Source organism: Mastacembelus armatus, chromosome 16 (assembly GCF_900324485.2).
Source record: "Mastacembelus armatus chromosome 16, fMasArm1.2, whole genome shotgun sequence".
In the NCBI taxonomy this organism is placed as follows: domain Eukaryota; kingdom Metazoa; phylum Chordata; class Actinopteri; order Synbranchiformes; family Mastacembelidae; genus Mastacembelus; species Mastacembelus armatus.
The window spans coordinates 1,687,466-1,711,851 of NC_046648.1; the positions used below are offsets into that span (position 1 = coordinate 1,687,466).

Consider the following 24,386-nt stretch of genomic DNA (forward strand, 5'->3'; position numbering starts at 1 on the left):
TGTAGTGTTGGTAATAACTGCAGCAGCTTCTCTCCCTATTATCTTAAATGTAAGTATTTATAAAACGCTGTACAAAATACCCCCCGTCAGTGTTTTATAAGAAAAGTTGAACATTTAAATTGAGACCGATTTATCTTTAGACCATTTTGTTGGTAGTTTTTGCTTTAGAGGGGCAGAAAAGAGAAAAGACTACAACTCCCGTCACACAATAACAACAACAACCCGGAAATACAACTTGCGCTTGGTGACGTCGATGTTTTAACGGGAGGAGGCTACAGCAGAGATGCAACAATGCAACAGGGAAAATGTGCGTTTTCTCGTTGTCTACATGGTTTTGATCCCCAGATTATGAATCTGTGAGCTCGCTGCTGTAAAGCTGATTCGTCGCTGCGACGCCAACAGCAACATTTGCCATAATTCATGGACAAAGACAAGTGTAGCGACATTGTAAGTAGGCGACCCTGTTATCCGATTGAGCTAAATATGATTTTAGTCTATTTTGAGAGGAGTTCGCGTTTGATTCATTAGCAAACCAATGGATTGTTTCCTGTTGACTGAGTCTTTATGTAGACTGTGCGCTTCTTGCAGCAAGGGCAGTGCTCCTGGATGGACATGCATCAGTTCATTGGTGACCTTATCACATCTGGAAACGCCTTGAAGGATCAGCCAGATGTGATAAACGCAGCTTGGGGGTTCAAAGCTGCTTCACTTGAACCGCTGCAACAGGCTGCACCTTCCCAGGACAAGTCAGAGCCAGGCCGACCCCTCCAGCCCGGGACAGCACAAAGAAAAGGCCAGACCAGAGACAGAAGAGACGGTGAGAGCAACAAAAGTGTCTCAAGCCATTTTCATTCCAAAATAAAAAATGACTCAGTAATGATTGAAATCTGTTTTTTTTTCTCTTTTAGATGTGCACCATGCCTGCACCTGCCCTGGATGCCCTTACTCCACTTCCCCACCTTCCTTTGAGACTTTAAAACCCAGACAATCTTCGGCATGCCTCTCCAAAGATCTGAGCAGTTCTGCTCCAGGGAGCCTCAGCATGTGCTTACCAGACACCACAGAACCCAGCAGCACCACAACATCCGAGCTACAGACCAAGACATCCAACAGACTGCAGAGGGAGGATGCAGAGAGAAGAACCCGGAGCCCGGAACAGAACTCAGAAACTCCTCCTTCCAGAGTGTCCTCGGGCTCCTTGTCCCACCTCCCCTTGTTTCCCTGCTTGTGTTGCCACCATGGTCTTCAACCGTGCAGCCAGATACTGAGCCACCAGGAAGGCACGGACTCCCCATTTTCTCATGCCCATCATCATTTTCATCACCACCACTGCCCTCTAACATCTTGTTTTTCCTGCCCTCAGCTTGCTCACTCTCACCAACCACAGCTTTCTGGTTCCTGCCTGTCTTGCCAGCACTCCTTTTCTACTTGTTCACAGGTCTGCCACCACCAGCACCGACCAACACAGCAAGAAGAGGAGAGAGGTGGGACGTCGATGGCCCTGCTGTCACTGCATCCCTGTATGCACTGCTCTGCCTCTTTTTCCAGGCCTTCACAGCTGCTGCAGCACCAGCGCTCTGAGCATGCACACAAACCATCTGGCTTCCTCTGCACGGAGTGTGGCAGGGCCTTTAACTCGCACAGCAACCTCCGCATCCACCTCAATGTGCACACCGGTGCCCGGCCCTACACCTGCTCAGACTGCGGGAAGAGTTTTAGCCAGTCAGGGGCTCTGAAGATCCACAGGCGAATTCACACGGGTGAAAGGCCATACTCTTGTGGTTTCTGCGGCAGGGGGTTTCCTCATCTGGCAGGGGTCCGTGCCCACCAGAGGACCCACACAGGAGAAAAGCCTTACCGTTGCAGCCAGTGTGGGAAGTGTTTCACCCAATCAGGAGCTCTGAAGATCCATACTCGCATCCACACGGGAGAGAGGCCCTTTATTTGTAGCGTCTGTGGGAAAGGCTTCTCCAACCGTTCTGGGATCCGCTTCCACTACCGCACAGTCCATGGTCTTACTCCTGAACATGCCGCAGAAGCTGGAGCTGGTGGTGTATATCGTGGACCAGCAGGCCAAGGATGTCCACCTGGACGTCCTAGGACTTTCCCACCTGCGAGCGTTGCCCCAAATCCACATAACAGCCCAGATAAGAGCCCACACGCAGCTTCGAGTTCCAAAGATTCTCTGCCGTCGACCGATGCTCAGTCGGAGGGAGGGAACACAAGTGGAAATAAAGACAGGCTGCTGTATGCATGTGAAGACTGTGGTCTCCGTTTTAAAGACGCCCCATCAAGGAACAGACACCAGACTGCGGTGCACTACTCCTCCGAGGGGAGGGAGGAGGAGGAGGAGGAGGAGGGGAAGAGGAAAGAGGTGAGCACAAACGAGAGGGTCCAGGATAATAGTGGGAAGTGAATTAATGTTGTTAATAGAGCTGGAACCACATAATCAGTTACATCAGTTACAAAATTAGGTTGATGTGCATGAAATGCGTCACAGTGTTTACATGCATCCCCCTTCATGGCGGCTGACACTGATATTTTATTACAAATGACCCAAACTCCTTCATTAACATGACAGAGAACTAATAACATGACCTGTCACTACTGCAGTGCATGAACATCTCAAAAGCAAACGTCCTGAGAGTCTCCTGCTTCAAAATCACGAGACAGGAGACTGAGTTCTTGTAATGGTGATTGCTGGTTGGTGCCATGGGCTGGATGTAAACATATTTCTACAGTCTATGGGTGGTACCATTGGTTGGTAGTAGATTAAACATTGTAGATTTCTCCTTAACATTTTTTAATGAACCTTCTGAAGATAAATAATACCAGTGCATTTCCAGTTACAGCTGATACTGAAAACATACTCAAAACCCTATCTACAGTAGGTATTGGTAGAATATCATAAACAATTAGGCCCAATAATCCACTGTCCAAGTCGGATTTACCAATATATGAACTAATTCTCTAAATTCTGTAGCTACAGCCACGGTTGGTACATTACAACAGGCTGAAATCTCATGATAATGAAATTAGGTGTGTGGAAAATGTTCTTTAGTATTACTCTTCAGTTTGGAAAATCATATTTTGAAATTATTGTTTTATTATTATTTTATTATTGAGTGGTTAGCACTGCTGCCTCACATCAAGAAGGTTCCTGGTCTGAAACCCATCAGGGGCCTTTCTGTGTGGAGTCTGCATGTTCTCCCTGTGCTTGTGTGGGTTTTCTCCAGGTCCTCTGGTTTCCTCCCACAGTCCAAAAACATGTATGTCAGGTTGATTGGTGACTCTAAATTGCCCATAGGAGTGAGTGTGAGTGTGTGAGGTTGTTTGTCTCTATGTGGCCCTGTGACGGACTGGGGACCTGTCCAGGGTGGACCCCTGCCTTTCACCCAAAGAGAGCTGGGATAGGCTCCAGCAGATCCCTGGGACCCTGGTTAGGACTAAGGGGGTACAGATGATGGATGCAGGACCTACAGCTGCCTGATGTCATATCAGAACAGAGTTGTGTGACTGTTTCCTTTGATTCATGATTTGATGTTGAGGTATTTATTTTCCTGTGTGGATTCATCACTGCTACAGCCTTTAAGTCTGTCTCAAAATGACATTCAACACTCAGCAGCTACAAACAACTAGTATTTCTCTAAATACTCTCGCTTTGTTGTGCCTTATTCCACAGTGAGAGGCTAAATTCTTCTCATTGTCCTATGGGGCAGTAATTGCTAAACATGACACCACATAAATTTGTCAAAGCATTTCCAGAAATGTAAAATTTTAAGGGTCCTTCATTAAAACGTTCAGATATAATTGAGGACTGCCAATCGACCTTTATTGTACAAAATCCCTTGTAACAGGTAAAGATCTTAGGTGATGAGTGTAAATAGCAGCAATATTCTGTAAGTTTGTCATTTAATCTTTTTAATACCTTAACTATTTCCAATGGATGTCGCACAGCAAGATTAGGTTAAACAGATACAGCAGGGAATAGAGAGTTAATTGGACTTAATTCTCTGTGTAATGACTTATGGGAAAGTTGCTGTACAATGGCACAAGTCTGACAAGTAGCAAGAAGGTCACATACTGGCATTTTTCATTTGTGTTAATGTTCTGTGGTACTTTAAACCAGTCAAGGGGAAAACATCGTTTCTGCTTTCCAGGCTCATGGGCGACGAGTCTTGAAGGGAGGTTTGTGTGACACCACAGTAGGTTGATTCACAGACGCTTCAATCCACGTGAAGCGCTCTACCCTAATCATGACACCACGTTGCCAGTTGTGCCTTCCTGTGTTATATTATAATCCAAGCATTTACCAACCAGTATCTGTTTGCTACATTACTGTGTGTTAGAAATAGATGAAAACTGTCTGAGAAATAAGAACCAGCAGCCAAACAATTACACAATCCATTAGTGAACTGCCTAGTGGTTTTATATACCTATATGTGTGTGTGTGTGTGTGTGTGTGTGTAAGTTCTTAAGTTTTTCTTTACAAAATGTGGAAAGTATACGTTGTTAATGCAATGTTTTATGAGTACAAGTAACATATACATTTTATTTTGCATTAATCTTTTAAATAGACTGAACCATACATTCCTGTATGTGTTTTCTCAAAGTGCAGCTTGTGATTAAACATCTCAGACGTTAATGAACCTGTTATCTTCTTTGTGCATCACAGTATATTTTAACTATGTAAACTACATATTTCCTCAAGAGAAACATTTGGGTCCATTTAGTAGAATATTCTGTACTCCGATTAGTAATTCCCAATATAAGCATTGTTATCCACAGTCTTGGGTCCCAACGACACACTAGAAGCTAATCTCTGTCAGCATGACTCCCGTCTGGACAACACCGTCCAACACTTGATAACAGTCCAAGTGGTCTTCTGGTCCCAATGCACATTATAGTTCAAAAGTCCATCGTTTCCTCCATATCCGAACTTGTTGTGTTCACAAATGCTGCTTGTGTGTGTGCTTCTGTAATAAAGCGTCAGATGACTTGGGCTCAGCATAGACCACACTGACTGGTCGCAGGCCACCGCCATGTTGAGCAGGAGTGCAGTAGCCATTGGATAGTATCCTGTGTGAGGGGCAGTCATACTGTGTATGGCTGGATGTTGTCTTGGCACCAGTTGTGGTGGGTGCTGGTCCATGAGTTTTGCTGTGGTTGTTTGGCAGGTTGGACTCGGGCTGTTCACTGAATGGAGTGGCGTATTCAGGCTCTGGGGGAAGTGGCTCAGCATACTCTGGCTGGTTGCCCGGAGTGTCATAATGGTTGAAGGTAAAGGGGGAGGTGTAACACTCCTCTGAGGAAGGTCTGAATGTTGATCCAACCTTCTGTCCAATAGCTGCAACAGCAGGCTCTGCATAGTCTAGTAAGATGAATAAAAATGAGTCAGACTGTATTTCTGTCACTGTGATTCTGAATGATTTAGTATGGGTCGGCATCACAAGCCGTATATATACATGGTACTGCAAGTTCTGTTGCTCAGCAACCAACACAGACTACAGGAAGTTACTGGTCCCAGCTAAAAAAAAGTGTTTGGCACGTAACATGTAAGGTGACAAACACTTTTCTGCTTTGCTTTTTGTATGGCTTCAAGAAAGCAGACAAGACGTGAGAACGTTTGGCATGCTGTAGGCAGATTTTTGTTACTGGACAGAAAAGACTAGATGTTTCAAGTTCTAAGATAAGCTACCTCTTCACAACACAACATTGAGCTCACGTTTCTAAACACAGTTTATATTTGATAGGCATCTTAGAAATGCTTTACTTCTACATCTTCAGCCAGTTTATATCAGCCAATAAGGGAAGAGGGAAAAGCCAGGAGCTTTCAAATGAATTGGTGCGTCCACACTAATACATCGTTACTGTGATGAAGAAATGTTATTAAAGGGGTGTGATGAAACCAACACTTTCTGAACCACCTAGTCCAGAGCCGGGCTTTCATAGGGCTTTAGTCAGGGCCTCGATTGTCTTAGCAATGAGGCTGTGTCTTGTTTATCACTGGACCTCTCAGTGAAGGGCCCCCTTTGCTGGGGGGAGGGGATTGGTGGTGGTGGGGTGAGGAGTATGCTGAGCGCCCTTTATCGAGCGCCAATTAAAGGGTCTCTTTCAGAAAGGCCGTGGACGAAAGAAAGGAATGTTTATTCTGTGACTGGGTGATGGTCTGGACCGGGGGAAACAATGGACAGCCCATGGTGATGGTTGTTTGCCTGTCAGGCCTGGCATGAGCTGCTCAAACTGACCACTGAAGCCATGACAATTGAACTGATCAATTAAATCTGATTAGGGTATAAAAAAAAGTTGAACATAGGCAGCAGCTAATAACATCTCTATGAATTCTCACCACTGGGAGGAGGGCTAGGTAAAGCATCATGGACGTTTCGCTCCAGAGGGTAGGAGATGAGCTCCGAGTGTGGGCAGGGGAGACACTTTGCTTCAAAACTCTGACAGTCTACTTGACACAAACACACACTGTCAGGTTTTTTAACAAAAGATTGAAAAATATTTTAAAGTTTAAAGAGCACTTGACTTACTTGTAGGTAAGGAGTACTTCATTTGTGCATCTTTCTTCCTATATGAACCAGAAGGTGAACAAAAAGCAAGAATTTTCCATGTTAGTTTGCCATTTCCAAAGTGTACTGGAGCATCACCGTTAAAGCTGAAATGATTAGTTGATTAATTGCTTTCCAGAAGAATAAAACGCAAACATTACAAGGATTAATTGTTTTAGATGATCTAAAATATCGTAACATTTTCTGGTTTCAGCTTCAGAAATGGGAGAGTTTGCTGCTTTTCTTTGTCATCCATAATTGAAAACCAAATATCTTTGGATTTGAGTTGAATAAAACATCTGACGGTGTTACCTTGGGCTCTGGAAAGCTGTGATAGGATTTTGTCACTATTGTTTGACATTTCATTGACTAGACAGTTGATAGCAAAGGAGTGTTATAAATTCGTTCTAATTATAGCATGGAATGTGCATAACAGTATATATTAAAGACCAGTACCTTCGCTTCCACCAGACTCCAGCCAATAAACAACTCCCACACATGATCAGGCCCAGGACCACTCCCACTGCCACTATCACTGGCTGACTGGAGCCTGCAGGAGCATGAGAGTAAGAAAAGTGTTGTCCCAGCGTCAGTGTCAGATGCAGTTTATTGCAATGAACGTACTGCACTGTTGTTGCTGGTTTGACAAGTGTTGCTTTTAAGGGTCGTAATAATTGTCATTGTGCACAAACAGATGAATCTGAAGGTGAGATATCTACGTACTTAGTCTTGTTTCCACTAAAACCGGGCCCTCTGTAGTGGTGAGCGAGGGGCTTGGGTAGGGTGTACCCATGTTGATCTTGACAAATGGAGTTTCTGTTAGACAAGTACAAGACAGAAAAACTCAGGAACCAATCATGTGACCAGATGAGGCTTATTCTGGATCAATCAGGAGACGAGGGCCGAAAGCTTACCGAATTCTGAGCGAGACTTTGGTGTGACTTTAGAAGCAGGGCAGCCCAGGACTTGGATCTGAGCTGAAGCTCTGCCATGCCAGGTCAGTGGCTGCAGCCGAACAAACCGAGCCACCATGGGAGGAAACAAGCTGTTGAGAACCCTGAGGTGGCCGTCAGTGTAGGCCTGAAACAGCTGGGAGCCATAACAACAAGGCCACTTATTCAGAGAAGACCAGGACGCCTATGGTGCAAACTCAACTGCTACATCTTGGAGCATCAGTAAGAAACATCGCTTGAACATCAGTGAGTACAACACAATACGTACCTTTTTTTCTTTGCTGAGGGCGCTTTTGTAAAACTTCCAATTCTTTCTGTCCTTGCTGAAAAGAAGAATGTAGGACTCTATGTAGTACTGATTTGACCCTGTTGTTATTATTCCTAAGAGGAAAAACATTTTTTTAGATCAGTTGAGAAACAAATGACAAAAGATTTAAAAGGACAAAACTGGTGATATTCTATATTTTTCTTTCTGTCAGAGTTTCAGTGGTGGATTAATACACAGTATTTTTGGGGCTGGATTAGGGGATTGCCTAAAACATAATGACTACGTCCATGTTAATCTTAACGAAGGAGCATGTCAGTCAGTGAGTGTGTGTTTGTAATATTTTCTGTACAACAATGGAGGTCAATACCACTGAGGAGTACCCTACATTCAATTACACTATTTTATTAATTTTATGGGATTTATTGACACTAAAATAAATAGAGAATATCACCACAATGAATTTTTAAATATGTTTTTAATAAACTTATTTGCAAACAAACTATAAGTTCAAATTCGCAGTTTTATCTTACCTGTGATCGTGTTTTTATCCCTTAGTTCCAGCTCTACCCAAGGGTTTGGGTCATTACTGTCAGCTGACCAGGGTAGGAACCCACGGGTAGAGTCCATGTTTCTGGAGGACCAGAACATTCTGTGCTCTTGACTGTTTTTGTTCCCAAAAGATGAGGCATTTAAACCAGAAACAGCCAGGACACTGTTGCACTCTGTCCAGAAACCAGAAAGGACAGACTGATGAAAATGGTTCACAGTGTAATAGAAAGTGTTTTTATATAGAGACCATTTATTCTTAACTGCTCCTGCTTTTTTCACTACAGTGAAACAACTGGAAGCTCGTGGCTGTTCAGAATGTGCAGAATTTATTGTTGTGAAATGTGAAGGACTTGAGGAGGCTTGAAAAATCCACAGCAGGAGTGCAGATGTTACTGGATTTAAGTGGGTTACAACATGCAAAAGATATGGCCTTGAAACATCTGCATCATGTAATGATAAATGCTTCGTCTTGTCTATACCTTGGCTGAAGAGCAGCTTTTTTTCAGATAACGATCCCCTGTCAAAAGAGGACAATACAAAGTTCAGCACTGCTCCATAAATACATACAAATCTGGATTTTAAGAACCGGCCTCTGAGACATTGCTGCCGTTTTTCATTTCAAATTTTTGGACATTCATAACAGAAGACTGACATTTTGGAAAGGATGCCGTTGGCAAAGGTGGCTTCATAGAGCGTAAGACTTCTCCCACGAGTCACGGTCACACGACCTCCCAGACTATCGGCTGCAGCTCCAGCATGGACTGCAGACTTGCACAGGACTGATGTCTGTAGCAGAAGGGAAACAGGGACCACTTTCAGACCTGAATTTAATTAAGTCTGATGCAGCTTTGCCAAATGAAACACGGTCTACTTACATCTCTGTAACCCTGTTCAGAGTTCCCCCACACGTCCCCTGTGACATTCTTACATCCGGCGGGGCAGTACACACTGAGAAACCGCAGGATAGCAAATAAGACACACACTCTGCTGAAACAGATTCAGTTGTGGGAAACGCAGAGGTCAACCCCTTACCTCAAATGCTGCGAGCTAAAGTGAGATCCTCGTTGTAAACAAGAAATGAGATCTGCGACAATAAAAGAGAAAAAGATTCAAATTGAGAATTAATTCAACTTTTAAATAGTGTGTATAGGTGTGTATGTCAGGCCCAGTATCTCTGGCTTACATAATGACACCCACCACTCACTAACCCACACACAAACAGATTCCCAGCGAGACAGTCTTACATGCTGTAAGTGTGCGATGACAGGAGATGAGCGGCCGTCACTGTTGATGTGACTAAGCTCTTTGTTACTGTGGCTTCGTCACAGTTCGCGAGCACAGCGAACGGCCCTCGTGTGATCACAGCGAACAGACAGTGGTTTGTATGTCTGAACACAGTCTTTGCTCCAGACATGGCCGGATTTCATAAACAAGTCCGTAGAAAAACAGGAAACTATGATACATACTGCACAGGACAGATTACCTCATCCAGAAAAAAAAAAAGGAGAACAGTTTCTAAGTTTAGACACATACGTAGTAAACACAGGGTCACTAAAGCGAAGCACTGAAGAACATGAACCATGGTATAACTTTCTGATAAGTCTCAAAAACCGTTTCATTTGTATTTCAATGTCTAGATAGATTTACATATGTAAAATTGATTGTAATTTTATTTAGTAGAAATTGATCCACGTGATGGTGGCTAAATCAACAGCCTCTGGGCTGAGACACAAACAGGATATGAGTGGGTTAACAGGCCAGTGATGCGGGAAGTGAAAAAGAAATCCAGGCACTTCAAGTGACAGACTGGACCCTGAGGCCTCATCTATTCAGCCTGAGAGGAGTCTGACTCCTGCTTTCTCAGCAAACATGCCAGTGCAAAGATAGCAATGGAGGCTGAATACCAATAAGAAGTGACTAATACACTCTTACACACACACACGTACAAGTGCAAATACACAAGGACAAATATTCACAAAGACTCTGCTATTAAAATGACACCAGCGTAAAATGAAAATTCAATTCAAACTACACGTCACACATTTCTTATGATAAGATACCATTACATACACAATAACAGAAACATCTTTCATATGCACATTATTAGACCACAACTATTAAGCTGCAAAGGGCTGACCAGCACGGTTTAAATAGGGTAAATCAATATGGATAAGTAACTGTCTCACCTGGATACTGGTCTGTGGCGTAGGACAGTAGAAACCCCCGTCCAGAGCGGTGCGGACCCGACTTGAAGGTTACTGTCACTTCATTGCTTTTAAATGTCACATTGTTGAGCGTTGCATCAAACTTTCCACACACTGGTCCTGTGAACATGCAGACACTGCAGCTACATTTCTAATAGGTCACCAACACAAACGAAGTGCATTTAACATAAGCGAGTGTTTTTTAACACAATCGAACAACTTGTGAATCCAGTCACAAACACAAGCAAACCAGCTAGACGCTTTTCAATCCGAGGACTTTGTGGTCTACCTCAAAGAGGAGACAGCTATCATCAGGTCAGGTATTGCACTGCAATTCATCCAAACCCATAATAGAAACATGCAATATACAGGATGATGTCACAGTCACAACAAGTCCTCCACTTATGTGCTTGATCTGGTCCCCAAGTCATTTAAAAAACAGTTTTTAACCACTTAACTGATGAGGTTTTAACTATTATTACCCACTCTGGGTGTTTTGAAACTGCACTGGTTAGGTTTAACCACGTCAGATTTTGTATGAACCGGTACATCCTCTCAGATCTACCCAGGCCTATGCTCCCAGTCACCCTGATAGTCTGATAGCCTGAGGATTTGACAATGAAAAATATTGAAGTGTTTAGATGAAAAGTCAAACCTACCCTACGATCATAGCCCTTTATGGCCATCTAATTTGATTGGCAGATTGATTTGATCAGTCTGCTCGTTGTGTTTGTTGGAATAATCACAGATGTAGATTATTTGAGTCAGTCTCACCCCAGTAAAGTTGCATTGTGTAGTAAAAAGCAGCACAAAACATGTAAGAACAGCTATGTGGCAAAGCAAGCACAATAAAAGTCATGAGCCACATCCTGGGGAATCTGGAAATAAACACAAAAGGCAGCCTTAACAGAATATTTCTCTCTCCTGAATATCTCAATCTTCATTTTTGGTGTGTTGTCAAACCATCATGCCCCCAAGACACAATACACCTGGTTGAAAACATGCACGTGTGTGTTGCGAAATTGAGTTTAGCTCTTTTGTCAGTGTGTCAGTGTAATGACAGGCCCTGTCTACAGTCATGGCTGGGACGGTGTCAGTAATGACATGGAACATCAGAGTCCATCAGTAGGTATGTCAGAAAAGAGTTGTGGATACACAGGAGACACAAGTCCAAGTCCAAAACACTTAAAGAGCAGACATCGATCTGAAATGCATTTCCAAACCAAGCTTACCCAGAGTGACTTCTCCATTCTTGTCTGTGATCACTAGAGAGCCATTGCCGCAGCCTGGACTCATCTCGACATCAAAATCCCCAAACAGCAGTCGCAGTGTACGCCCTTCTGGCACCCGAAGCCTCCACTTACACCAGGTGTCACTAGGGTACGTGCCTGGGTAGTTCTGAGAGGCCAAGGTGCCGGACTCAGTGCCCAGGACAGTATGTCCACAGCCATCTCCTGAAATTACACAAGGACAGTAACGAGGCCATGATAAGAAAAAAGCCAAGTTGTATAAACCCAACATTAGTTCGTTAGTTAGTGTTTAGGGACAAAATGAGACGCTGACTAGTTGCTGATGAAGCGGCTCTTTAAGAATAACTGCTGGAAGCGAAGTCATGAAATCAAATGATTCACGCAATAGACTAAATCTTATAAAAAATGTTTCACAACAAGAATAACTCGTTCATCCATCCATTATCTAAGTAGACTCTCATTAGGGATCCTTATTAGATCTGCTGGAGCCTATACCAGCTCTCTTTGAGTCTAAGGCCGGGGTACACCCTGGACAGATTAACTAGTTCTTACATTATAATAAATTTATTACATTTATTCATTTAAATTTATGTCTGAAAATAGTGAAAAATCAGAATTTTCCTCAGCTGAAGTCGAAATATCCAAATTGCTTGTTTTACCTAACCAACAATCCCAAACTGCAGGTGTTGGGTTGAGTTACGAGACTAAAATAACCAGCAAACATTTACCATTAATAGACTTCACTTGGAAAACATCTGTCAGATTTGCTGAGTTACCAGCTGAGCAGCTTAACCTTAACCAAAGCCAACATTGCATAACCGCAGACAGTTGGTCATTAATTACATAAGCCTAATTAAATACACAGAATATTAAGGGCTTTGTCAATGCCCAATTTCAGTAGAGATTAGTTTTAAGTGTATTCTGAACATGCACAGCAGATCAGGGCATGTTTGTATTCTTGTGATCATAACTGTGAGATGAGACAACTGCCCGTGAGGGAAGTGCTCAGCTCCAAAAAATACAACCTGTACACTGGATATATTGCAGAAGATACTTTAAAGTTGGGTTAAACATGTGTACATGTGTGATTCTTACTTTAGAATATTCTCACTACACAAGAGGTGATTCTGTTCTAGGAAGAAAAGGCAAGAAAACTGATTCAAACACCTTTTCAAATGTTACTTTCCTTGTGAACAGCGTTTTCTTGACTGTTCATTCGTTACAGCCTCCTGACCTGTGAGCGCTGTGACTAACACTTGAACTGGAATGAAGAGCCCAAATATTTAGATTGCCTAACATCCCAACGGGTCTCAAAAAACAAATGAGTCAATTCCCAGTGGTCACACAGTTAAGTGCCGTGGGGGCGACAGGCTCAAATCCTAACCCCAAAATGTCAGACGGTGACGTGTTCCGACAATGGTCAAAACATGAAAAAGGCCCCAAGGTTCTTTCGAACCTCATCCCTGTCCTTGTCTTCCATATAAGGCTCCTGAAGATTTGTTGAGGGGAAACCAGAGGATAACCTTCCACTCACCCTCTGTCACATACATCCTGTATCACAACAGCCACCCCCCATCCCCCCGACCACCTATTTCCTGATGGCTCTTCAGCTCCTAATACCATAAAACCTTTGGATGTTATTGCGCCTCCTCAAGTCCTCAGAGGATTCTCTGGAAATGCCACAGCAACATACTGTAACTGAGGGCAACAGAGCGTAGACTGGTATGTCGCCTTCCAGTAGGAGGCCGTGGAGGAGCAGCAGTGCCGGGGGAAGTTCTGGGTGGCCGGGTAATCGCCCCTGCTCGCTGAAGCCATTCAGTTTCATATAGAAAGGGCTGTGTGCTGAGCCCAGTCTGACCAGTGGGTGAAATTTAAAGGGGAAAGTGGAATCAAACTGGGTGGCAAGAGAGCAGACGGTCAGTCAAAAACACCTCTACAACGTTGTTTTCAGCTTGAGGCTTTGCTGGCACGTCTTTACAGGTCCACACTAGCAGACAGGATGTTCCCCCCGTTGCTTTATGCTGTCTTGAGTATCTATCACAACATTACAACACAGACGCTGAAATGTTTCCTCCACCAAATCCGTTTGCATACTTGCCAACAAGTCGCAAATGATTCAGAATACATAATTGGCCCCGGAGTTAATCATCCTCCCATGTGAGGAAACCAAAGCCCCAGAGACAGACCAAAATAACAAAAAAAGATTTGTGGCATGGCTGAGAGTTAGAGTCAGAGTCTGCAGGTCCATAAACCGGTTTTCTATTTGTCCATGTGTCAGTATGGTCACTGTGATTCATCCTGCATATGGACAAGTCTAAGTAAAACTGATAGTTGGGATCAGTGGGTGAACACGGATCAGGGAAGAGTCTGCAGAAAATGCTGCCACAACACAACACAACACTTAGGGAATCAACTTCTTTGACGTATTTAAGGTCATAAGAGTCGAAAGCTGTTAGACAATACACACACAGGTATCTGATGGAGAAATGAGTGTATGTAAAAACCAGAAGAGCACATGTATGAAATAAAACATATCACCTAGTTATAATAAACCAGCAGTTAATGTGTCTCATCTTGGTGCAACAACATTGTTTCATTTTCTTACCCTCCTGGCCGCCAACACACACGGAACACACGCTAAAAAGGATCCAGAAACCGCCAAGAAAGGACTTCACGACACCCCCGAGGTTTTCCCAGTCTGCAAACATGATTCCCAGAGCTCTGTGTGGGGAAAAGTAAGGTGCAAGGGCTGCGGAGCCGAAGCTTCAGGCTTCAGTAAAAACTCTCAGCACGAAGCGCTGGATAGTCACTATTGGCCACGGGACGTAAACTCGACTTCTCATTGGTTGTTTGCGAGTGTCAATCAAAGAATGCCAAGCATACCATTGCAAATGTGGGCGGGCTCAGCCGAGGCCAGTGATTATTTATTTATTTGAGTGAACTCGAGTTTTATTCTTCCCCACAGGCTGTTTCATGAACCCGCTTCATAAATGCTGCGTTCAAATGTCACTGTATATCTAAGACTGACCTCTGGGAAGGGACTAATCTGTGTGTCTTCTCCTGCCACCGCCTGGTGAAGTGCACACGACAACAAAAGCACAACAACAACAACATCAGTGTTTATTGCCAGACACACAAGCGACCACATTGAGGCCACGCAGCTGGCAACAGCTGGAACATCTGCGTGCTGGGTCTGAAACGCACCACGAGGGGAAAAAAAACATTTTCAGGGTTTGCTTTCGGTTGGGGGGGGGCGTGTTTGTGGAGCTCGGAGGCGTCCGGGTCTCTGCAGCCATGTACCGTCACGGCTCACAGGCGTCCAAACCGAGCAGTGTGACCGATTTACACATCGCGTGCGAACGAGCTGCTTCTCGTGACAGACGCTTCTCAGGCAAATGCTGCCTTCACTGCAGGAAGTGTGGCGGAGCGGCACGGCGCATGCTCCTGTGCCTCCCGGACGAGCGACGGATGAATTATCCCGTGCTGTAAAACGGTAAATGAAACGGCGACGGTGTCACGGTAGCAGGTGGCGTGTCGGAGACTTTTAGGTGTTCTGTGCACAGGAGCGTGCGCCGCCGGGCTGTGCGTGCCGCCGCACCAACGCGCGTCAGGTCGAGGACGGTGAGAAAGACACGCAACTGTCAGTGTAGGAGTTAGTCCACAAGAGTCTGGTGTGGAAAATGTTGATCAGAGCGGGGCAGTCTGCTCCGTGCTGCAAGGAGAGCTTGTCTCTCTGGTTTCTATCTGTGCTACTGACTTATCTGCTGCTCCAGGCGCTGCTTGTGTAGGACTGAAACGATGTTATGGATAGAATCACACCTGGAGTTAGTGCAGATTTTGTTAATGTTTGTTATTTATTACTCTGTAAATGAATGTTTCTTTTGTTCCATTTCCCAATGACCATAGATAGGAGGCCGGTGACATGTTTGGCTACTGTAAAGTTGGTATTTCTAGTATTTAAGGACATGAAATTACCTTAGAACCTGTAATACTTCATGGTTAAACCCTATAGCCCATCATTTAACTGCATGTGGACTATATGTAACCTCTGACAGCATGCACAGGACATTAAGATGGGGATTAAGGTGAGGATTGAATCATTTGCTGAATTGAATTGGTTGATTACAATCATCCAACAGGTTTTTTTTAATTGCTATTATATTTGTGGCGGATTAAATGCAACGATATTGTGTAACACACTTTCACCTGTTGAATCTAATGTGGCTCTAAAACGCTGCACCGGTTTAGGTCAGGTGGGTTTAGTTAAGGCTGTAAGCTTTTGTCCCATCATGTGGGCTATTCATCTGCACTTTCAGCGACAATATAGGAACCAAGGCCTATAATTGTATGGACTGTTTCTATCACACTTGTTTCCAGCCACTTTCAATAACTTGTGTGTGCCTCAAACAGCATCATTGAATGTGTGAGTGTGATCTGGATGTTAACATGCGTACTTGGCCCTCTGTATGCAGCTTTGTGGGAAGGGGTGATGGCAGGTGCTGAGGTCACTGTATCTTCAGGGGGACTGATGGCAGTGAAGGAAGAGGAGGGGGAGGCCAGTGGCAACAACCATAAGACTCAAGTCATGCTGCACCTGCAGCCTGTCTTGCAAGGGTAACATGGCTTATATCATTAAAGGGCCAGTAGATGTTTTGCTGGGTAACAAAATAAAGAGGCAAGTGTAAATGCACTGACAGATCTGTATCAATGCATATGACCATTTTCTGCCCAATAATGCATTTTACATCAATGCTGCATTTATTCAGCGTAATGTGGTTAAAGAACAGAACAGCAAACAATATCTGGAAAGACACATAAACTTTAAAAAGTTAGACATTCAGTAGAAATTCACACATTTTACTGCAACTCTTCAGCTCTCAGGAAGCATTAAAGTGCGTTAAGTTGTTTTTTTATGTGAGAATCTGTTGCCCTCTGCAGGGTTAACGATGACATTGCCGACACTGGCACTACAGTCTTGGCCATAGAGACACATAATGGTGAGTGACAGACATTTTCCTTCAGTGCTGACATTTAATTTCTCAGATACAGGCCATATAAATCAACAACTTTGTTAAACACAGTAAATATATTATGGGCACCATTAATTCTCTCATGGTGTATTTAAAGCTCCACAGACGTAAATTATTAAAGAATATTGATAAACCTCCTGGGGTGTGATGATGGATTTTCCTGTTGCTTAATCTGTGTTTTAGTTGGTACATGGAAAGCTATTCTTGTGAATGTATGTATGCAGTAGGTGGTAATGTTTATGTTCTGTAATGTTTAGATGACCGTAAAGCAGGAGAGGAGATTGAGTATGGATACCCGATCACCTGTGGAGAGAGCAGAGCGATTCTACTTTTCAAGAAGTTTGTGTGCCCTGGAATAAATGTCAGATGTGTCAAAGTAAGTTGCAGTCAACTAGTATTGAATATGTATTAGTACTGATTAATAACTAGCTGTTGTAAACATACATTTTGTCGTCTTCTTCCCTGACAGTTCAATGACCAGCTCATCAGTCCTAAGCAGTTTGTACACCTGGCAGGGAAAGCTACTCTAAAGGACTGGAAAAGGGCCATCAGACTCGGAGGAGTAATGCTCAGGTAGGCTTAAAACTAAAGAATGACACACACACACACACACACACACACACACACACACACACGCACACACACACACACACACCTTCTCTGCGTGTCCTCTGCCTCCAGCTGCTGAGGAGACACATGCATTTAAATCTGAATAACCTTCCATGCAGACCTCGTTCGTGCTGCTGAGCTGCAGGCATCAGCACATCTATAATTTGCACTTGTGTCAAATCTGTCTGTGTCGTGGTTTGCCGTTAAATTCCTGAGGAGGTTTGGTAATGACGGCGTGATCAAATAACATGCAAGTGCTATTTCTCATCCCTTTATCCTGTTTGCGTTTATTCTTTGTAACACCCTAAGTCAACAAACCAACTCAATCGGAAATATCTCTTCTTTTTATCTTTATTCTTCTAAGGGTCAAATCGATGGACGTTGTGTGAAACAAACCTCTGGGAAGCTGCTGGAATTGTTCAAGCAGTTCAATTAATAAATCCCTCATAACCTGTGTAAGAAAAATATTTTCTCAGATACTCCGCAATATTAATTTAACCTGCTTCTCCCCGTGCAGGAAAATGATGGACTCTGGCCAGATAGATTTCTACCAGCATGACACTGTGTGCAGCAACACCTGCCGCAGCACTAAATTTGATGTGCTGATCAACAGCACACGGCTTCCTCCAGGGACGTCGGTGCAGCTGAGCCCGTCATGTCTGGCTCTTGACCCTGTTGGGGGACATGTGCTTCCACTGACAGGTAAGATTTCTTTTGGCACTGACAGTATGCTGCTTTTTCCCTCACAGATGCTTGGGCGGCTGTTAAGTTGTTGAGATGATGCAAGATAAAAAACTTTTGAAGCCACTTGGTATTTGCAGCTATTAAACAAATGTTAATTTCCCAAATAAAATAATACATTTAGGAATAAAATACACATTAAAGTAAAAAACCTGCCATATAGAGCATTCATATACTTTCAACGACGCAACAGTGCTCATGCCCTGTATTTAGAGCATATGCCTGCTGTTTTTCACTCATTTCAGCAGGGGCTGTGCATGATGCAGCAGAGGTAGAAGAGCCCTTGGAGAAAAGGGTTTGTGCAACAGCAGAGTGGAACCCTAGAACAACCCATCCTGGAAAAAATGGACATCCGACGAAGAGAAAGAGAGATGACACACCTGGTAAATATTTGGAGGATAAATTGGTGCTTGTCAACCAGCTTGAGCAGCATAAAAGACTCAGATTAGATGGTAGGACAGAATATATTGACTATTAAAACTGAATCTGCAGACAATTTAAGAAAAAACTCTTTTCTTTTTACTTTAGCCTTGTTTTTCTTTGCCTATTATGTGACGCAAATAAGTTTCATCTTAAAGCAAAATCATTGAACAGGAACTATTGAACAGGCAATTGAGAACGTCATTCATTTACTGAAGGTCTGTGCTTATACTGTATCAAACACTTCAGGAGACAACTCAGCGGCAGTGCTCCTCTGTGGCCTTTATGGGAAATGCCATATAGATATATGTCCGACTGAAAAAATCTAGCAGTAAACTGCAGCTTTGCATTGGCATGTGGAAGTCATGTGTTTCCCTGCGAAGGGTCTATCAAATTATATGCTCTACACTGTGAACAACGGAAGTTTTATTTACTTCTACTTTGTCATTTGATCAAGGGCAGAGTTCTGGAGGTATTTTCGGGATGTGCGTATGCCTTTTTATTATAACAGCGGGCGCAGGTTCAGCCCAGTAACCTTGGGTGCTCCAGAGGCTGCACATTCATAAGTAACGTCCTCTCAAGTAGAGGCTCTTCATGTGCCACACAGCCATATCTTCTCCCGAGGAAAAAAACAACCCAGACTTAAAGTTTCATCTCCATTGCATAAATAATAAATGAATAAAACAGAAAAAACAACAACTTTGAATAATAACGTCCCACCTGCAGTCCTTCAGTACTTTGCATCATGCCCTGTGCTGCCACTGCTGCTTGACACCTCTGATACATAGAGCCAGTGAACCCCTGAATCTGCACTTGTACAATATTCTGCCATTCCTGCAAACTGGCCTTAAAAAATTGCTGACCACTGGAGAGGAGTCACGCACATATATATATATATTACCACTGACGACATCTGAACTTTATAAGTGTCGCTTTGTCTTGCTGGCACCTAAACTCTGGTTTAAAGGCTTTTAAAGGTGACCTGATTAGGCACGGTTCCAGCTGGCTCACAGTAGGTAAAACAGCCTCGACTGATCTGCTGTGTGAACGGCAAACATGAGCGCCTCACTGCATGAGAGGCATCGCTTGTCACAGGGCTTAAAACAAATGGACAACTCTGAGTAAACGCGCCCAGCCTATAACTATGCTCGTCTGTCTGCAGAAATGTGCTGCCTCTCATTAGTGTATGTTCCCGGCCTGGAGGAGTAAATGATTGTAGCTTCAGAAAGCCGCGATTGGGATCTGGAATATTTTCACGGGGCATAATGCATTTATCTTGACAGACATTTAAGCAAACATGAAAGTGGACACATTTTCTTGCGAGATAAGATCAAGCACCTCTGACATTTGATCACTCTAATATGCTCAACTTGTGTTTTGCTCACAAGTCATTTTTCATTCTCCCTCCAATCTGTCCTCCTCTCTCTCCTCTTAGAGCACCACTTTTCCAACCCACTTTCCTGCTCTTCATCTATCACCCATTTTAACAGCGCTGCACTTCTCCTATTTCCTCTGTCTTTGTGTTTCGTTTCTCCGACCCTGATGTCTATTCCTACATTTCCCTCTTCACATTGGTACTTTTGCACAGATCACCTGTGTGACAACAGAAACAGTTCCCGACATATAATTATAAGGTCTATCCGACCCAACCTTCTCTAGGTGCAGTATTGAGCTTGTGGAAGGGTGTGGCGGACTCGGGGCTGATGAGGACAGTCCTGTCCAGTCTCCAGAGTGAATTATTAGCCACTCTTAAAGAGGTGGAGGTTCGCAGCGAGAAGGCCAGCCTGCAGGAGACAGGTGAGTTCCTGCAGTTGCTTTGAATTTATTAACCTCTACATTAAATTAAGAAAATTCAAATCAATTTTTTGATCGGCCTTTGATCATTTTTTGTCAGACGCCATCATACTTAATTCCCTGTGTGAGATGTTTGGGCTTTTGGACCCAGTGAAACAAGCTCTGGACCTGAGGCGCAGCCAGAATGAAGAGAGCAAAATCCATAACAGTGTTAACGGTGAGGAAGCCGTTGAAGCCAAAAACAGTATATACAGTTATATGTCAGTGGACTAATATCTATCTAACTAATATCCTGATTTTTCTCAGTGTCTGATGAAATTGTGGAGGAACAGAAAAAGCAGAGTTGTGATAAAAACACATCCTACAAAAGCGCAGCCTCAAAACTCCTTCGAAATGAACGTCACAGCTCATCAAACAGCCAAACCCAGAACGTGCCGGCCCCTGTCAAAACAGTGATCCGGTCTCTCTCTCTGACTGGTCTGTCTGCTGCATCCTACGCTCAGCTCACCACCAACCCTCAGCTCCTCACCCATTTACCTGCCTCCACTGGCCAGCACCAGCATCCCAGAGCCGGCAGGATGGACAAGGAGGGTCAAAGTGCTATGGTGGAGAGAAACCCTGAGCTCAGTGAGACGCAGAGTCGGGAGCTGGCACAAGAGGGTGTGATGAAAGAAAACACCTCAGGGATCTACAAAGAACCTGGACAGAGAGCTGTTAAGCCTCCAGCAGACCCTCACCTTAAAAGTGACGATGTAAGAGAGGGCTTGCATGAAATTGAAAAGGTGATTATAGGAAGAAAGGCATCAAAGAAACATAAAAGTAAGTCAGAGACCTAATTCCAACGGGATGCTGGTGGAATAAACGAGGAAATGTGCCTGAGACTAAAATGAGACTGAAAGAGCGTCATTAAAAAAGAATATTGCTATGACAACCTGTACTTTTTTCTATAGTCATATATATATATATATATATATATGACTATATATATGTTCTTGCTTGAAGAAGAACATGCTTTCTAACATTTAACCCTAACCCCAGTTAGATATCTATAAATACAGTAATTGATGCTGTATTGTTTTTAGGTATTTGTGACAAATTTAACCTATATTCTTACAAGTAATTTTATAATTGAGCAGAATTATTTTGACTTATAATTTGTGTTTTCAATTTTTACTTTTTGATTTTGTTAAATATTTCCCACTCAGGCTTGAATTTAAGACTAAGACCTGCCTAAGAACTATGCACCAGACTCACTGCCTGAGGAAAATCTCCTTTATTTTGAAAGTCAAAATGTATATGATGTAAGTATTGGGACTGTTGATGTGCTGTTGCTCTATACAGGGTATTTCTACTAGTGTGCTGCTTGTTACATAATGTATGTCATTTTATTGTAGAAAGAATAATGGAGAAAAATATGATTTTTAAAAAAGAAAGTTAAAGTTATAAGGTAATTAACACGTTTTACATAAAGACATTTACCTTTGAGTTATGACCATATACTGTATCATGTTTATGCTTCTGCGTTTCAAGAGTTAATAATATCTTTAATTCTCTTTATGTCAGGTTGTTGATGAGAATTGTAAAATGCTGTAGTTGACTTGTCGAATAGAATAGAAAGCCAGTAGATTAGAAATACAGCCTACTTCTTTTTCTCCTCTGTGTTTATGTGAGAGGTTTCGTTCATTTTATCTTTCTTCCAGCCAGGTTGTGCTAAAACCTCCCAGGAAACCTTGTTAGCTCTTACTCACCTGCTTCATAGAAGAGAGCTTTCAACTTACTGTTAAAAACATTATTCACACAAGAGAGAAATGGCTGCGACGCTTCGCATGACAATCACTGATGTCAAACAATCTTTTCTCTATTTGACAGCCAATGAAAAGCTTCTCAGATATTACTGCCTGATGTGTTTGACCCCGTTTTAATGATGTTTTAGATCACTGATAAAAGTGTAGCAGCAGTTTCCTTCCGTGTAAGACTCAGTGTTCATTTACTTCTTGGGCACCGTGATGCATGTGTGATAGATTGAAATGCTTTGATAGTCAGTCTCTAACAACTTCCTTCAGGACTAGAGTGATATGTTATTATAAATTAATTAATACCACCACTTCCTGTGGAGATGCAGTTGTTTGTGAGGGCTTATGAGCAGCAGCTGATGAAATGCTTGATAAAATGACTGTCATCAGTGTAGCAGCATGACACCTGTCCTGTTGTTGGACCTGAATGATATTTTGCCCCATCCTGTTTGGTTTACCACAAATTAGTGCAATCAGACAGTTGAACCGATTCAGGCCAAAACACTCTCTAGTTTAAATAAATTGCCGCTCGGCGCCTTAAATACCAAGGTGCTAAAATGGCTGCCGTGCATCAAGCAGGTGTAATTACAGGTGTTAGCTTGACATATGCTGTGGTTAAATTATGCAATTTGCTGAGCAATCCATCGTTGATCTGTCATTCGGGACTAACAACATTAGAGGCTGAGATGTACTCACACTGGCAGCCTTAGATACATCTGTTTCCCCCCTTTAATTTAATCCAAAGCTTTAATGTTCACATGTGACAACAAAGTGAATGATGACAGGCCTCCAAAATGGTGCCTTGATCAGACTGGGAGTCCTGGAGCCACCGCTAAATATGCCCAGCCATGTTTAGACATCAGCTGCGGAGGAGTGGCTGCAATATCAGCTCTTGTATCTAATTTCTAATTAATTTCTAATCAACAGCATGTAAAGCTGTAATTACATACAGTAAGACACCTTGCAGCACGTGAAGAGTGTCCGACAAATGAGCATCATAATCCACTTTGATGCTTTAACTATGACAAGGCAGATAATTGTGGAAAACATATCCACGTGCCAAAGTCACCACTGCCTTTTAAGTATTTCTATAAAATTAGTTCCATCTGTGCAATATGTTTACTTGGAACTTCTCACACTAAACCCAAGTGTGATTTTTCACATTCAGTGCACACAACATGGCAGGCTGTCTAATTTATGAAGAAATATGTTTTGCACCTGTTATGGGAAGGTGTAGAGAACATTTACCTGTATAAGAACATATGACTAACCTCAGCTGTGAAGTAGCCTCAGCTTTTTGCTTATGTAGCAGAAAAAATAATATGGTATAGATACCAGAGTTGCTGAGACCTGAGATTGCTGATACGATTTTACAACCTGACGCTATCAATGTTAATGCAGGAGTGAGAATATGGAGGTTTTGTTTTTAAACTAAGGCTGTGTGGCTGGTTTAATAAATGTGTATTTGCTCAACCTGTAGCCAGTGTTGTCAAACTGATAACTCTTTATTTTACTGCTGGATACATGATGGCAGCTGTTAGGAGCTGCAGGACAGTGAAGTAACTTAAAACTAAGCCAAATGGATGAAAAGGCAGCAAGAGAGAGGGAGAACAGCACCTTTTCTCTTTCCACATGTATTTTTGTCACTTACTGAGACTTTACTCTGAATTACTGATTCCCTTTGGAGTTTACCAAACCCAAACTCTTAACCTAGCTTCTTCTTCTTCTTCTCCTTTGGCCTGCTCCCTTCAGGGGTCGCCACAGCCAATCATCTGCCTCCATTTAACCCTATCCTCTGTATCCTCCTCACCCACACCAACTCTCCTCATGTCCTCCTTCAGTACATCCAAGAACCTCCTCTTTGGTCTTCCTCTAGGCCTCCTTCCTGGCAGCTCTAACCTCAGCATCCTTTTACCGATGTATTCACTGTCCCTCCTCTGAACATGTCCAAACCATCTCAGTCTGGCTTCCCTGGCTTTTTCTCTCTTAACCTAGAATAACTATTAATTTAACAAAAACAAGTCATTAGCCAGTGTTTGGCTATTCCTGGTCATTAAATCCAAATCATTTGTTAACAGTTCCCTTGCCATGTGCAGTCTCTTGCCAAGACGTCATTTTTAATGAATGATCTTATCTCTGTTACTAATCTTGATCCCAAGCTTTTACCTGAAAGCTGGTTAGATAATAGCAGCAGCGCAGCACGTTCTCATTGAGTCAG

General features: G+C 43.0%; 3 protein-coding genes across 12 annotated transcripts; 2 read left to right on the forward strand and 1 right to left on the reverse strand.

The window, feature by feature from the left end:
• The first annotated feature begins 257 nt into the window (after positions 1–257).
• Positions 258–3,206, forward strand: LOC113122858 (zinc finger protein 2). The gene is made up of 3 exons (XM_026294494.1): positions 258–447; positions 589–817; positions 909–3,206. The coding sequence occupies exons 1-3, from the start codon at positions 421–423 to the stop codon at positions 2,414–2,416; spliced, it is 1,764 nt and encodes a 587-aa protein (XP_026150279.1). The 5' UTR covers positions 258–420; the 3' UTR covers positions 2,417–3,206.
• Positions 3,207–3,369: 163 nt separating this feature from the next.
• LOC113122656 (discoidin, CUB and LCCL domain-containing protein 1) lies at positions 3,370–14,564 on the reverse strand. Of its 4 annotated transcripts, none has more exons than XM_026294143.2 (15): positions 14,387–14,564; positions 11,764–11,985; positions 10,514–10,651; positions 9,360–9,411; positions 9,203–9,275; positions 8,980–9,113; positions 8,807–8,844; positions 8,309–8,500; positions 7,779–7,891; positions 7,472–7,646; positions 7,281–7,373; positions 7,014–7,107; positions 6,540–6,577; positions 6,350–6,460; positions 3,371–5,371 (listed from the first exon to the last, which is right to left on the reverse strand). In XM_026294143.2, exons 1-15 carry the CDS (start codon positions 14,487–14,489, stop codon positions 4,950–4,952), a joined length of 1,998 nt encoding a protein of 665 aa, XP_026149928.1. In that variant the 5' UTR covers positions 14,490–14,564; the 3' UTR covers positions 3,371–4,949. The 4 variants fall into 4 exon arrangements, with proteins under 4 accessions (XP_026149926.1, XP_026149928.1, XP_026149927.1 ...); XM_026294144.2 differs by having other exon boundaries at positions 3,372–5,371; positions 6,350–6,457; XM_026294141.2 differs by having other exon boundaries at positions 3,370–5,371; positions 8,309–8,844.
• A 468-nt stretch (positions 14,565–15,032) lies between these two features.
• On the forward strand, positions 15,033–23,641 carry LOC113122840 (glucocorticoid modulatory element-binding protein 1-like). 7 transcript variants are annotated; one of them, XM_026294462.1, is made up of 10 exons: positions 15,033–15,605; positions 16,254–16,395; positions 16,720–16,778; positions 17,069–17,187; positions 17,281–17,384; positions 17,938–18,122; positions 18,407–18,544; positions 20,241–20,378; positions 20,476–20,592; positions 20,682–23,641. In XM_026294462.1, the coding sequence occupies exons 2-10, from the start codon at positions 16,271–16,273 to the stop codon at positions 21,209–21,211; spliced, it is 1,515 nt and encodes a 504-aa protein (XP_026150247.1). In that variant the 5' UTR covers positions 15,033–15,605; positions 16,254–16,270; the 3' UTR covers positions 21,212–23,641. The 7 variants fall into 7 exon arrangements, with proteins under 7 accessions (XP_026150247.1, XP_026150248.1, XP_026150249.1 ...); XM_026294463.1 differs by having other exon boundaries at positions 15,033–15,402; XM_026294464.1 differs by having other exon boundaries at positions 15,033–15,274.
• Positions 23,642–24,386: the final 745 nt, after the last annotated feature.